Source organism: Ixodes scapularis, unplaced genomic scaffold (assembly GCF_016920785.2).
Source record: "Ixodes scapularis isolate PalLabHiFi unplaced genomic scaffold, ASM1692078v2 PGA_scaffold2__306_contigs__length_199485367, whole genome shotgun sequence".
NCBI lineage: Eukaryota > Metazoa > Arthropoda > Arachnida > Ixodida > Ixodidae > Ixodes > Ixodes scapularis.
The window spans coordinates 38,221,640-38,237,379 of NW_024609857.1; the positions used below are offsets into that span (position 1 = coordinate 38,221,640).

Here is a 15,740-nt window from a genome sequence, read left to right on the forward strand (position 1 = left end):
TTTATGCGCGCTAAAACAAAACAAAAACTATCGTAGGGATAACACAATGTGAATAAGAACACGATAAACTAATAAAAATGTATTGCTGAACTTAAGAGTGTCAAACATAGTACCTGATGTAAATAAACAAATAAAATCAAGATATATAACATTGCACTGCAGAGTCGCGGGGAAAACTGCACACACACACCGAAATACACTAGCCCGTTTAATTGGGGCTTTCAACAGTGATCTGAATGCACGTAACCCGGGTCTTCAAATCAGGGTGCAGGTTCAAATCGGAGACCCGTGGTACCGTGCGAGGGCAATGACCCGTAGTGTAAGCTTGAAGTTTGGTTTCCCCCTCTTGTCGCCGTTCACACCGCTCCTCGCTGTTCCAACTCCAGCAGAGAGAGGGGTGTCGACCCTATGTCTTCTGATACGGATGATGGGAGAGGGGACGCTCAGCTGGGAGGGGCACCAGCTATACCTTGGCTATACCCGAGCGCACCCTTCGAACTGCGGCCGGGCGCCAGCTGGGGCTAAAACTCTTCGTCGAGCGGTCCTCACCCTTGGGGTTCGAACGCGGACACAACGCGGGGTTCGAACCTCCCCCGGAGTGGGCCGGCCGAGAGTCGCGCAACCTCTGTCCCCTCCTGGACTTTCTGACGACGTGTGCATCTCAGGTTCGGTCTGGCCAAATTAGGCTCTCCGTGGCGGCGGGGGAGGAACTCCGGCAGGCTCTGGCCCCGTCCGCTATTCTTAGCGGCGGGCGCAGCGCCGCCTGCGCGACTCTGAAATGCCGCTGGGCGGCTCCAGGAGGCGAGCGGCCGGGACTCTTTGACAGCGGCCACCTTGCGAGAGGACAGCTGCGGCAGCCAGGAAGCCAACGAGCGAACTAACCGGCCAGGTACGTTTTCCCTCCGCTTCGTTCAGCGCTCGCGTTAACGACTCTGGAGACAATCAGCCTAACGAACAACTTGCGCGGCGCCAGAGCTCGGGGCCGCAGTACGGGCCCGCAGCTGGTTTCCCGACCCGCGTGTGCCAAGTCCCGGCTCCGGCGCGGCTCGAGCGCCGGAGGTCCGCTGACGAGCGTGTCTGCTTCGACAGGTCGACCGCTATCAGCAGAGGCAGGGACAGCATCGCAAGAGCAGCGGCGGAAGTGACGAGAGGCAGGATGGCGTCGTCGGCGGATCGGCGAGGCAGCAGGGCGGTGGCCGGCGAAGAAGAGGAGAACGTGATGGAGCGCGAACTCGCTGAGGATGCCGTCTGGAAGCGGATCCAGCAGAACACGTTCACGCGCTGGGCCAACGAGCACCTCAAGACGGTGAACAAGACGCTAGCGTCGCTCGAGACTGACCTGGCCGACGGACTGCGTCTGATCGCGCTCATCGAGGTCCTGTCGGGCAAGAAGCTGCCCAAACACAACAAGCGGCCCACCTTCCGTTCGCAAAAGCTCGAGAACGTCTGCGTGGCGCTCAAGTTCCTCACCAACGACGAGGGAATCAAGCTGGTGAACATCGGTGAGTGAGAGCACGCATGCAAGCACGCGTCAGGGCGCGCTAGTACGGTTTCAGCTTTCCAGCATGGGCGAGCGCCGCATTCCGCCGGCGAAATACCGGCGAGCCGAGAGGGTACCGTTACCTGCGCGCCGGTCGTGCCGGCTAGGCTTAGTCGCTGTCAGGGCGACCTGAATTCGGTCCTGTTCTGCGAGGCCGACGCGGCGGCAACGTTCTGTTTTTGCGCGCCGAAGACCCGTTTCACTAAATGCTCGAGGCAACAGGTTGCAGGGGTCAAGTTTGGCGCCACTTTTTTCGAACCAGTTCGGCGATTCGGGAGCTTGCCCGATGCCTCTGACGTCTGTCACGTGACAAGGGCGAGGGCAGGAGCGGGGCGTAGCTGGGTGCTGGCTTCGAACCGAACATCACTCTCATTACTGTATAAGTCTATTGATTGACCGGAGGGTTGATTGATGAGGCTTGACCGCCTTTTGCGTCGCTGGCGTTTTTCCTCTAATGTTTTCTGCGTCTGGAGGTTGTAATTTTTCTTTCTTTTCTTTTTTTTCCCCCGGGATGTATGGCGAAGTAGAGGGCGAGACGTAAACGCTTGGGATGACAGTTGGCAGGATGCCGAGAGTTGCTAGACACCACCGCAGACAAAACAAGCCGAAAAAAAAAAAGTAAGAAAAGAATGAAGTTTGTTTGCCTATGCTATCACCGGTACTACGAAGTTTTATTATATATATATATATATATATTTTTTTTCTTTTTAAAGATAGGCGAGAAGAGACGCAATCTAAGTGCCTGTGCGTCCTGACAGGGACTTGAGCTTTGAACAAACGTGGTCTTGGACGTGATAACTATGTCTTTCCGTTTTTTTTTTTTTGTGTGTGTGTTTTTTTTTTTTTTTTTCAGATGAGAACTTGAGCTCTGAACAACGGTTTCTTTTTATAACAATGCACTTTTGTAAAGTTTTTGTTCCTCTGCCTTAAACTTAATTGCTTTATTTCGCTCACGATTCATCTAGTCATTAAAAAAGCGTGACTAAACGACCTAAATAGGCGTATGAGCAAGGCGGTTTATGCGTTGCGGACATGAGTAATGGCATATGTCTGCGGAAGAATTGCGGATGTTTCGTGAAACCACTACGGCCCTTACATGGGACTGGTTTTTCTGGTAAGAATGAAGAAACATCCGCTAGGTACTTTGTTTAACGCTACGTGATCTCTTTTCATATACCGAGGAGACTGCTTTCTTTTTATATTTAAACTCGGTGGTGTTGAAGTTGTCTCGTTTCTGCATGAGACATCACCCGCGTCTTGCCATATATTCCTTTGTCGCCCTATAACTACGTACTCAACCTATTTCTTTGCTAGATTCGCTGCTCAAAACGATACTTGTTACACGTCTAACTTCATCTACCCGAGAGATTGAAAGAAGCTATGGCTGCGCGTGAATTCATTACATATTGAAATTATAAACTATACATATTATTAAACATTTCAAGATTACATTCGTGACGAGCGCCTTAGTTATAAGTATTCCTCTATCGGAAGGGAAAAAGGAGGGGAGAAGATTGAACAGCCCTCTTCCCGTTTTGTTCTTTCCGCTAGGTGAATTTCAAGATTGTTGCTTCCTTTTTGTTACAGCACAACGCATGTACCATGTTTGTTGAAGTATTGATTCGATGTAACAGTGTGCACTACTCATGGCCAACATATTTGGCTGCCTTTACAACGCTGGTAATTTATTGCCGGGAGGCTGAATTTAATGAAAGATGGCAATGAAGCAATAATATATTTAGAAAGAGGTATAAATTGTCCTTTACGAAATTAACGTCACATAAAAGAGAAAACCAGACAGATAAGAATACGCAAATAAGTATGTATACCCCAAGCTTTACACCTTTGCAAGCAGGCACACTTGAAAAGCTATAGCCTGGCCACCATGAGTAGGAAACGCCCTGTTGGGGCACCAGTCTGGCGACCGTGGGCATACATCGTCAAGGTTTGACTGTCAGACGATATATAAGCGCACGAACAGCAAAATGACAGCGCCCTGAGACCGTATTTATTTATTTATTTATTGCACCCTCAGGGCCCGAAGACACTACAAAGAGGGAGAGCGCATGAAAAGGAAAGGAAAATGTAACAAATCAGCAATACAGTAAACAGATTATAATAAGTGAAACAAATAGGTCAGTAGTCAGCTCAAAAAAAGGGTTAGTCGTGGCACTTCGAAAAAGTTTGGAGTCAGTTGTGGCAACGATCAAACCGGAAAGCTGGTTCCATTCTTCAGCTGTGCGTGGTAGAAAAGATGAATGAAATGTGCTGGTTAATGAGTTTGGGACTCTAAGTTTGTGCTGGTGATCAACACGAGACGATATGTAATAGGGGGGAGTTACGAAATGGTGGCGTAATAGTATTGATTATGAAAATAAAACTTTATGGCAAAGGCATAAGTGTGAAATATTACGGCGAAGTGAAAGAGATGGTAAGGTTAAACTGTTTTTCAGTGACGAGACACTGGCGGTGCGGTAATAGTTCGATAGAATGAAGTGGGATGATCTATTTTGAATGGATTCCAAACCAGTGACGACGGTATTGTTACCGGGATACCAGATGGAGGCTGAATACTCTAGCTTAGGTCTTATTAATCTTTTATAGAGCACCAATGTAAGCGAAACGGGCGCCATGGAAAAATTACGTTTTAGGCAATCCAGCATGCCGGTAGCACGATTAGTAATATACTCGATATGGGGTCTCCATGAAAGGTTAAGTTAAATGAACACCAAGATATGTGTATGATGTCACTTGTTCCAAGGAGTTGACATCAAAGTAGTAAATAAAACTCTCACTTGTAATCATGTATAGACAACTTCAATACAAGTTTACAAAATGGCACGGGATGGCAGCGCGCCTTTTGCGCGCTGCCATCTTTGTCTGCCTAAATCTGAGACGTGTTCTGAGCATGCGCTGTAGCTTTTTTCTGCGGAATATCATACCAACGTTTCGTATGATATGCCGATTTATAACACAGTGACTCGGTACAATACGAGTCATAGTACGTATAATATGACGAGTCATAACACAGCGAAAAAAATGCCGAGTCACAGCACAGTGATCCGGCATTTTTTCGCCCGCGTGAGGACCGCTGGAAAGGTAATTTTATACGGATAAACAAAAAAGTTTTTGTGGCGTGAGAGCTATCGCTATCGCCGCGTTATTCCAGTCCTGTATTACTTTAGCTTGGGGTGTCACGGATATATCGGGCAACGACCCACGCACTCCCTCGCCTTCCAATCCTGCAGCGTCAGAGAGGCATTTCCGGTTTCACCGAATGGACTTCGTGTTTCCAGTAGGGGTGTGCGAATAGTAGTTCGAATCGAATAGCGTCATCTCTAGCTTCTGCACTGTTGAAAGAACCGGTCGGTTTGGCTTTTCCTTACGCTGTCAAGGCTATCAATGACGCAGCACTATTTGATTCGAACCAATATTCGCACAACCCTAGTTTCCAGTCATTTTTATGCAACGACGTTGGCAGTATCAAACTGATTCCGCGATACGGTCATGGATAGCTTAAGAGACGGAAGGTGTGGCCTATTATGAGCATGCTTCGTGATTGGTTCTTCGGAATTCTCATCGACTAATGCCCCAGTCTGATTGGCTGAGTTATTGTTGTTGTTGTTGCCATCCAATGCTCTTGACCTCTTCCCATTCCACTCATTCCACCTCAGAACGAAGGCAACCCTAGTCACTGGCAGCAGAACATCCACTGGGAGATTAGCCGATGAGGAGGCGGAATCATCGGCTAATGTCCCAGTGTATGTTATGCTGCCAATGACTATCATTTTGAGGCGGAATGAGTGGAATGGGAAGAGATCAAGAGCATTGGATGACAACAATAACAACAACTATAAAAATAGCGCCGAAAGAAATTGCGGCGTTAAAAGGCTGTTTCATCCAAGCGATTCTATTAAAATATCCGAATATCGAAAATCCTAAATGATTGTGGATTGATTCTTGTTGATTTTATTCGACCTCACTAAAGAAGTAATAAAAAAAAGTTGTTTGAATAAGTTTTAGTTTTGGAGGGAAAGGGGGGGGGGGGGGGGGCTACATATAGAGTATTTATCGAATCAAACGAAGCTTCAGAAAATTTAGAAAATTTTTTCCTCAAAAGGCTAAATTGGAATCTTCTTATATCCAATAACATAACTCTGAAAAAATTAAAGAAAAGAAAAGATTCATTTGTCAGGCACTTTCGTGAGCACAGCCTTTCTCGCAAAGAATGGACTGAAAGCCAGCAGCTGATATCCTATCGTAAAAATTCATTTGGGAGATTCACGCCAGAGAATATAATTTTATGCATAGTCACCTGTCCCGAGCACCTCATTATCGCCTCGCCGCCAACGAGATTGCGGTGTCAGCTGATAAGAACGACAGAGAACGAATCGCGGAGCAAGAGGCGTGAACAAATTGAGCCACGCCCCTCCTTTCTTGAGCTGTCGGCCACTCTTCTGCATTGCAGCCTCCTAATTCCCTTGGCGCACCGAGGGACCGCACCACGCTATAAGCGGCTTGGACTTCCACTTCGCATAACTTGCGAGTGTTTCACGCTCTGGCATTCAATCCGGGTCTCCTCTCGTCCTCAGTCTGTCTCCGGATAAACAGTTTAAGCGAGCTGTATGCCTCTGCCGCAGAGCCTAAACGATATATAAAGAAAATAGGCAGACTCGTAGTGTTATGTCATGGAGGTCCGGATATAGAAACACGGGTGGGTTGTGTCCCTCTTTCGCTCTCTCTCGAGGGAAGCTGGGTTTCCTGGGCGCCTGGATGGGAGCGGTAGAGCGAGAAAATGGTTCTTGAGGGGGGCTGCATGGCGCAGTACATCTTCATAGCGTTCCCGCTTGAGAAGGAGAATGATTAGAGGGAGAGAAGAGATCGGTGCTTCGAGTGTTTTGTTGTGTGGCGTGCGCGCAGAAACTCCTAAAAGTGCTGAAGCGGTAAAGAGAAGAAAAAGAAAAAAAGAAGTGAACTTGTAATGGGTCCTTCGCCCACCTTCGCACATTCTATTTAGTCGCATCGAGGCGTCTAAGCAGTACCACGCCTGCAGGTAATAATATTAATAATAGATTCGAAGACAGGTTGCTTTGAATTTCATCGTTGACCGAGTGACACGGGGAGCGAATGCTGGATGGTTGGATCCTGAGCTAGAACCCCACCCTTGCCCATTTCGATCTGGATAAGCATCGTACCAGCGTGCGGTCGTGTATAACTATTGCATGGTGCTTCTTAAAGATACCAGGCTACCAGTTGTACTGCACTGGTTTAATTTCTCGTCTACAGCTGAGACACTAGACGCCCACAGGGACTGACTATAACTTTCCGCTCGTTAAATATAAGCATAACACAATTAGCTTTACTAGTCAGCAGGTATCAAAATTTGTTAAATATCTCTGTGGCATACTGTTCGAAGTGCCAAATAAATTTTCCATTATTTTTTAAGGTAGCTGCCATGTACTTTTCGACGTAGGATCACCTTTACACTTATGGAAACAGCAACAACCTGCCTATAATAGTAAAGCGAAGTAAATCATACGGGCCGACTATGAACAGAAATATTTTAAACCAGTATTTTTCTCTCGTGTATTTGTCTTAGCCGTTTCATGTGGCTGTGCAGTGATTGTCCTTGATTTAGAATATTATTGACGAGCTACCTCGAGGGAATATATACTGTAGAGGCTGCAATTAATCAAGCTCAGATATTTATCTGTTAACGCGTAGCTGGACTGATAAACTACTACATATTTGAAAACGTGGTACTGAGTCCGTCTGTTCTAGTGTACCAATACAGGGTATCGTCTTGATCGACATTTGCAGACAGTTCGGACATCGTCGACTGCAAGCTCAAGCTCATCTTGGGTCTGATATGGACTCTCATCTTGCACTACTCTATCTCCCTTCCCATGTGGGAGGGAGACGACGATTCGGCTTTCGACAAGAGCGGGCCAACGCCCAAGCAGCGCCTGCTGCGCTGGATCCAGAGCAAGCTTCCAGAGAAGCCCATCACCAACTTTACATCGGACTGGAACGACGGCACTGCAGTGGGTGCCTTAGTCGACGCCCTGGCTCCTGGTCTGTGCCCGAACTGGGCCACTTGGGACCCCAAGAACGCGCTGAAGAACGCCAAGGAGGCCATGGACTTGGCTTCGGAGTGGCTAGGTGTGCCGCAACTTGTGACGCCCGAGGACATGGTGAACCCCAAGGTGGATGAACTGTCCATGATGACCTACCTGGCCCAGTTCCCTAACGCCAAGCTGAAGGACAAGGCTCCACTCAAGCTGCAGACCAACCCCGCTCGCGTCCGTTGCTACGGACCGGGTATCGAGCCCACGGGCGTCGTCGTGGGTGCGCCCACTAGCTTTACCGTGGAAACCTTCAGCGCTGGGCAGGGCGACGTTACGGCCGTCGTCGAGGCGCCTGCCGGACAGCAGCTGCCCGTGAGTTGGTCGTAATCTTGCTGCGGGCGTACCACGTCTATCAGTCACGCGTGCTCATCGATTTCTTCGCGCTCGCTGCAGGTGGACATCCGTTACAATGACGACAAGGCCAAGACGTACACGGCCACTTACACGGCGAAGAAGGAGGGTCCGCACAAAGTCAAGGTGGAGTTCGCCGGCAAACAGGTACCGAAGAGTCCCTTCCCGGTCAAGGTGGAGGGGTACGCGGGCGACCCGTCCAAGGTGAAGGCTTCCGGTCCTGGCCTCAAGCCGACGGGCGTCAGCGCGGGCGTGCCCACGCACTTCGACGTGTTTTCCAAGGGTGTGTTAGCCGGGCACGTCTTGGCAGTCACGAGATGAGCACCCGTGCCGCCGCCTTTGCAGACGCCGGCAAGGGCCAGGTGGACGTCGACATCGTGGATCCCAAGGGTGGTCACAACGCCGTCCCCGTCCGTGTCAAGAAGACCAAGGAGGACGAGCACCACGTCGAGTACATGCCCACGCTGGAGGGACCGCACCAGGTGAACCTGCTCTTCGCCGGCAGACCGGTACCCGGAAGCCCCTTCAAAGTCAACGTGGGTCCCCGTAAGTGTTCATCGTTGAGTGTGGGACGCAGCTAGAGGAACACTGCATCCCCGCTTACGGCGTTCTCTTCCCAAATCCATATTATATCCATTTAAATTATTACTGCAAACAAGTGCACGTATCTGGAGCTTAAACGGACATGAAACTATGGAGTTACTCGTCCGTGTCCCAGTACCTCCACTACCAGGTTTATCGAAAAGCTCACTGTCTAGCCAGCATTCTCATAGTTTGTCTTGTTTCTTTTACAGCCTGCAACCCCCGCCGTGTGCGGGCCTCAGGACGAGGCCTGCAGAAGAACGGCGTCCGCGTAGGGGACGTTGCTGACTTCCGAGTCTTCGCTGAGAATGCGGGAGATGGCGAGCTACAGGTCAAGGTGCTGGGGCCAGGTGAGACAAGATTTTCGTGATCAGAGCCCTATATACAGGCGTTGAAACGATAGACTCGGGTCGACGGTACCTCATTTCAAGTTGAATACTATGCAATCATGGTTTGGATCTACACGCACTACCCACAAATGGTATCCGAATCTTATTATGATGACACATGAAATCACATTATTCACACCATCACGATGTTAACTGTTTTCACGTGAACTCTCGTGCCTTAACATTTGCATTTTGACCGCATGGGCTGTCACCGAAAAATGGTGTCACGGTATTTGAATATATGGTAAAGCATCTAACTTTTTTCGGAAAAAAAGGGCATGGAGAATGCGCAGCATAATGTATCTGTATGGTATTTTCTGTCTCCAATATACATATATATATCGATGTTCAACATTTCGACCATTTGATAATGCGCGGCCAATATATGTATATATATTTCTACTAGACCTGCGCGAGACCGTATTGTTCTATTTATTTAAAATAAGCATGCCTAGCTGGAGAGTTTAAACAAACGTATAACTGGTGTAAAATGTGCAATTTTGTTTTCTAATGTCTTTTTTGTATAACGCGCTTGTTGTACTCAAGGGTATTAATATTTCTTAGGAGATGCACTCGTTCTAAATTGTATAGCGAAGTCGTGCTTCTCTAACAACAGCACCACCCGAGATAAAATATACTACCCCGTTGTAAAGTAAACATTGTAATTATGCTCTACATTAAGAGTATGTTGGCATGCCACCGGGGACAATATACTACGCCTTTGTAAACATTGTAATTATGCTCTAAATTAAGAGTATGCTGGCAAGACACTTGGCATACAAATAAAAACAAAATATATGTTCCTTTTAAAAGATATTTTTTGTTGTGATGACGTAAAACTGCTGCGAAGACTGTGGTCTACACGGAAGCGAATATAGCATGACTTATTTCGCTGTGTAACTTAAAAGGCATTCATCTTAGAAGATGGTACCTCGTTGCACAAGTTAATTTTTCCCCAGAAATTGCTGTTTTAGCTACAAAACACGCGCTACACTCTGCCGCTGCAGGTGGAGTTCAAGAGAAGGTGAACATAACGGCCAAGGGCAAGACGTTCGACTGCAACTACATGCCCGTCAAGGAAGGCCGCTACGTGGTCATGATCTCGTACGGAGGCCAGGAGATCCCCCGCAGCCCGTACGAGGTGAACGTGGGCCCCTACAAGGAGTCCCGCATTATCGCGTACGGCCCGGGCCTGTCCGGTGGCCTGGTCGGCTACCCGGCCACCTTTACTGTGGACACCAACGGCGAGACCGGCCAGCTGGGATTCGCCATCGAGGGGCCGTCCCAGGCCAAGATTGAGTGCCACGACAACGGCGACGGCTCGGCCGGCGTCAAGTACTTCCCGACCGCGCCCGGCGACTACGCCGTCCACGTGCTCTGCAACGGCGAGGACATCCCCAAGTCCCCCTGGATCGCCAACATCATGCCGCAGAGCGACTGCGCGCCAGACAAAGTGAGAATCGTTATCTATAGCATGTCGGTTGCTGGCTAAGAAAAGCAGAATAAGTATCTTTCACAAAGTACTCTGCTCGTCGTGATTTCTGGTTTTCTCTTCTGCACTCGCCCCCTCTGCAGCGTTCGATATTTTGAAGTGGAAAGCATGGAGGTTTCGTGGGAGGATCTTGACATGCTTATGCTGACGTGTATCAGACAATAATAGTGTCCTAACGTAACGACACGTGACCAAACCCGAAAGCAGCTTCTCAACATTTGGACATTAGCGAACCACTATCACTATGCCATATACCGGGTCGGAAAGGTACAGCGAAGAAAACGTTCTAGCTAACCGCCATCTCATACCACGATTAGTTTTCGACGAGCTTTTTCCTGTAGTTACGGCATAACCGTAGCGTAAATGACACCTTATGGCCATGATAATCATCTCAGCGAGCTTTAATTCAAAGCTCACTTACTTCCTTCATTTTATTGCTTGATTCCACTATAAATTTTGATTTTAATAAATTAGTTTGAACCGAGAACAATTAACTGCGCCGGACAGTCTCTCGCATATCGCGGAAAGGTGAGAAGCCAAAATTGCACAAAGACTGACCACTAGAGAAATTTCCATTCAACAAAATTCACTTCTGAGCCCTATGAAAGTGCTCATGATTTGACGCTGCTCAATCTAGATTGACACAACCTTTCTTCACGCTGAAGCTGCTTCGTTACACACAACCTCGCACTCTCCGATCTCCACCGGAATACACCACCAGACCCGTCAGAGCGTTTGAAACATTTGGTTTCGATCAACGTCGCTGATGGGATAACTCGCACTGACGTAACTTTTCAACACGTTGTTAAATGAGCTGGCCTCGTTGACCGACCGTCTTCGTCTGAGCTCTGTTTCTGATAACGTTCCGTCGCAGGTCGTTGCCCAAGGACCAGGACTGCAGCCCACGGGAGTGGTCCAGGGCGTGCCGACGAACTTCACAGTGGACGCCACCCAGGCGGGCGGCAAGGCTCCACTCGAGTGTGTGGTGTGCGACGCCATGGGGAACACGGTGGATGTCAACGTGAAGGACAACGGCGACAACACGTACGCCTGCTCCTACAAAACGGAAGCCTGCGACAAGCATGCTGTCCAGGTCAACTATGCCGGTGTTGCCGTCCCCGGAAGCCCCTTCAGGGTGAGGAAGACAAAAGGACGTCATCGCACAACATGGCCTCATAGTCCTGTTCGCTCTTTCCTCTGACTGGAAGTCAAACTTGCTAGTCATCCGTGCAAATTCTGTGTCGCTAAAGCCACGGTCACCCTGCTAAACCATGACACAAAAGACACTCTGCAGCCCCCCATCCCCCCTTCTTTTTGGTTCTTGTATACATATAGGGTGTCTCAAGTCACCAGGCTCGGTCCAAAAGGGACCGAAAAAATCGACGCCTGCACGTAGAAATCTAAACCTTTTGTCAAAGGTGTATTTCATGGGTCAGCTTTTTTTGTAAAATTACAAGGTGTAGCTCCCTTTCCGTAAAGAATAGGCCCAAAAAACTTGCCCTGGTCAACGGCGGGCGGCGACGCAGACGACCAAGTCGAGTTGAAATCCCGCAAAACCTTCGCTCTTGTGAAATGCAGTTCCAGGGTCACCACATAGATGGCGCCAGCGTGCCAGTGTGTTCTCTACTTTTAAGAAATTTTAAGAGGTTTCAACAGGTTAACCAATGACGGAGCTCAGAATACGAGTAAATTTGAAAAATTCGTAGTGTGTAAAGGATAGTGCGCAAGTAAAACGTCATGCTCGTTGTCTCCATGCACATTAAGCGCGATCCAAACCAACGAGTTTTTGTGCGCGCGTAGGTCGTGCGCTTTTCGGAAATTGCGTACTTCGTGACTTTTTTTTTTTTTTTTTTTTTTTTCCGGTGCGCTTTTCGAGTTACAAGCATGCGCGCCGGTTAGGACGGTGCGCTTTCGGGCGGGCGGAGAGCATCTGCGCCAGACGGCGAAGACACGCGGAGACGGGACTGGTGCCCTCCACCATAGCCTGGCGCGTCGCGTGAAAAGACGGCCGCCGTAAATGGGAAAGGAGGGGCGGAGAAACGGGAGCGGAGAGATCCTTGACTGCTAGCGCCTCAAAAGAGCGAGCGGCCAAACGCAGAAACAATCTTTTTTTTTTTTCTCTCTCTTTTCTTGTCGCTATCGCGGAGAGGGGAAAAACAACATCCACCCTTTCCCGTTTCTCCCTGCGCCCTTTCGAATCGCCGCGCCCGTTTCTCCCTGAGTACGAAAACGACGGTGACGAAAACACAAAAGCAAGCGTGGTTCGGGGAGCGGCCGCTTATGACCCAAGCGCTCGCTGTCTAGGTCTGCCCTTTCTGCTCTGCGCTACCATATTGGTCACCATTCGGCGCGCTCCTCCTCTCCTTTTTCCTGCGGCCGCGCGCTCTATGGCTCCGTCGTCGATGTGCCAGGCTTTCTCCGTATAGAGGAGGCTATCCACCAATTGGCCGGGAGAGGATATGGGAGAGGAGCGCCCTTCTACATCAGAGCGCGTTTTCGTGCGTGTTCAGAAAAAGTTGAAATCATCCAACTTTCTTATGCGCGCCCGGAAGGCGCAAGGAATCAGCGCGACGTCACGAAATACGCAATTTCCGGGAAGCGCACGGCCTAGGCGCGCACAAAAACGCGTTGGTTTGGATCGCGCTTTACCCGTTCTTCTTTAATCGTGTTCTGAGCTCCGATACTTTTCTTTGCAATGCAGTGAAGGGTACAGGCACACGTTCCCTGTCCCATTTTGAGCGCTGGATAAGACTGTGCGCGGGCTCTCCTCAACTTCCACTGCATTGTCAAGAAAAGTTATCGCCGGGGATAGTCTTCGCTTCCTAATCGCCACGATGGCTCTCTCCGTGTTTCAGTAGCGTAGCCAGAAATTATTATCGGGGGGGGGGGGGGGGGGGGGGGGGGTTCTCCCATCTTCGCGTGAAGTAGTCGATATACTGTACAATTCACGGGTACGGACACGGTCGTCCTCAACTCCCGGCTGGCTGGAGAAATTGGGTAGTCATTCAAATTACCCTCCTGCCTACGCCACTGCCGTGTTCCGAAGAAAAGTGGGCTCACGGACTTTCTTTAGGAGTGTACACAGCGCGACACTGCTAGCGTGAACGAGTCATTGCCAGGTTTTACTTTTTTTCCTATAAAGCAACCGCTGTTATAAAAAACATTCACTAGTGTTCCGGAAAGTTCTTGATCAGGGCAATAATCTAAGCGGTGAAGTTTGCTGACCATCATTACACTGTCTGAGAAAGATAAATAGAAAAGAAAAAGCGCCGGCGTCCTGTTTGAACTAATAGTGTCTCGCAGTGTACTTTGGCATCTGGCGGAATTGTGACACGAGGTATATTTTTTTCTTGTTATTTTATGTGCTCATATTTGGCTACACCAATCTCTTCAATATTTGATAGTTAGTATTTCGTGGAACTGACGGAGAAATTAGAAATTGCATAGGGGTTCAAATTCTACGAGGCAGCATACACTGAATAGATTTCGAGTGAAGAGTGTGGGTTCTGAGGTACGGCATCGCTCGCAGATCAACGTGGCCGACAACACGGACCCGGGCAAAGTGCGAGTGTACGGCCCGGGCGTCGAAAAGGGCGTCACGTCCAAGACACCCACCAAGTTCTACGTGGACTGCAAAGCTGCCGGCAAAGGTAAGATACTTACGAATCCGTCCATATCTTGACGATACTTCCCGTCTCAGTTTGGCACTTCTCCAATTTCTAGAGAGCGAAAATCAGGTTTGAACGTTTACACCTCTAGGGCGATAGGGCTTTGCACCACCCAGTTGAATATTTTAGTGTTTCTAAATTAACGACATTGCCTGAAAATAATGCTTACATATTTAGTAAATTAGTTTTAGCGCGTATTTGTACCCCCCTTCTTTTACAATTGTATCTTTGAGATTCAGATTCTCGTGGCTGGGCTGTTTTACTGCAGGGAACCCTCAGCTTAGCGTTACACATGCTCTTGACATTTCCAGTGTCGCGTGCGGACGTATCTAGGCCGAAAGTTCGTTCTTCTGTCCTGTCGCTTGCCCAACTTCCTTCGTAAATGATTTTTTTTTCACTTTAAATGTTTGTCGAGGAAGCAGACCGAGTGGAATTTGATAAAGCTTGATCAGTTATATTATGTAAGTTATGAAGGGGGGGGGGGGGGGGCGTTTTTTCGAGATATTTAGCTCGCCTTTTTAAGTATCGATTTAGCCCCCATCCCCCTTTGCCCCTCCCCTGCCCCCCATCTCCTCCCAATTGTTTGTATGGAGAATTTGGTTTAACGTACAATAAAATGAAGATATATAAAAAAAGAAGCTTTTAAGGTTTAGTGATTGCATAATCCCGGGTTTTGGTTCGAAAGCATCGGCGTGTTTGAGCGGAAGAGTGTGCAACACCACTCTGTCACGTTCCAGCCAAGCCCAAAGTGAAGCTGACCGACGAGCAGAACAGGCCGGTGCCGGTCAAGGTGTTGGACAACAAAGACGACACCTACACCTGCGAATACTCCGCCCCGACCCCTGGGATCCACTACGTGAGTCCAGCCGGCATCGTATACGCCCGCTGGGGCGTGCCAGATGCCCGTCGTAGGTTTGGCACGTAAAACCCCCAAATTTTGATCGCATATGCGCGAATAAGGTCGCAGTCGCACTGCCCAATACGTCATACACAAGACGCACTCGTGTGGTCTGCAGGCACGATGACAGAACTTATCTGCGGACGCGCATCGAGAATATTCGAATCACGTTTGCTTCATACATGGTACGTCTGCTTCGAACTTGTATGCAGACAGTGTTTGTATGACTAATGTGAACAGGGCCGCCATACAAGGAAGAAACACGCTTCAGGCACTGTCTGCAGGCTGTCTTTCCTATGATGTATTGGCAATGTGACGGCGACTTGAAGGCTGGTTGACAGATTTACGCTTGAGTGTGTGGTCGACAGTGTTGTTGACATCGCAGCTCACGAGGGACGAGTGGATTAACGAATGGATAGAGGGACGGCGGCTGCGGATCGGGCGGTGGCTTGCGCCACCTGGCCAAATAGTGTCCTTAGTTCTGGATCAACTGATGTTTTAAGTTGGCCTAATGAGATTTAATCTCTATTTTTCCTCCCTCGATTTTGCCGCCCTTTCCTCTAATACAATGGCGCCATCTAGCGGGTAATTCAGCCCGCCCACCTCCCCTCTTTTTCCGATCTGCGTAAATTTTCTGAATTAGACTGAAGGTTGCGCAGTATGGTACGATATCAGATCAATGCGATATTTGT

At 48.9% G+C, this 15,740-nt stretch overlaps 1 protein-coding gene across 1 annotated transcript in view; it reads left to right on the forward strand.

Moving 5' to 3' along the window:
- Positions 1-737: 737 nt before the first annotated feature.
- The window catches only part of LOC8038634 (filamin-A), a 92,507-nt gene continuing 77,504 nt past the window's right edge, over positions 738-15,740 (forward strand). The window contains exons 1-10 of the mRNA XM_029979107.4: positions 738-889; positions 1,090-1,502; positions 7,361-7,980; positions 8,062-8,302; positions 8,365-8,565; positions 8,814-8,951; positions 9,998-10,443; positions 11,357-11,617; positions 14,012-14,132; positions 14,888-15,006. Of these exons, the coding sequence (XP_029834967.3) occupies positions 1,157-1,502; positions 7,361-7,980; positions 8,062-8,302; positions 8,365-8,565; positions 8,814-8,951; positions 9,998-10,443; positions 11,357-11,617; positions 14,012-14,132; positions 14,888-15,006 (2,493 nt within the window). The 5' untranslated portion in view covers positions 738-889; positions 1,090-1,156. The remainder of the gene's footprint in view (positions 890-1,089; positions 1,503-7,360; positions 7,981-8,061; positions 8,303-8,364; positions 8,566-8,813; positions 8,952-9,997; positions 10,444-11,356; positions 11,618-14,011; positions 14,133-14,887; positions 15,007-15,740) is intronic.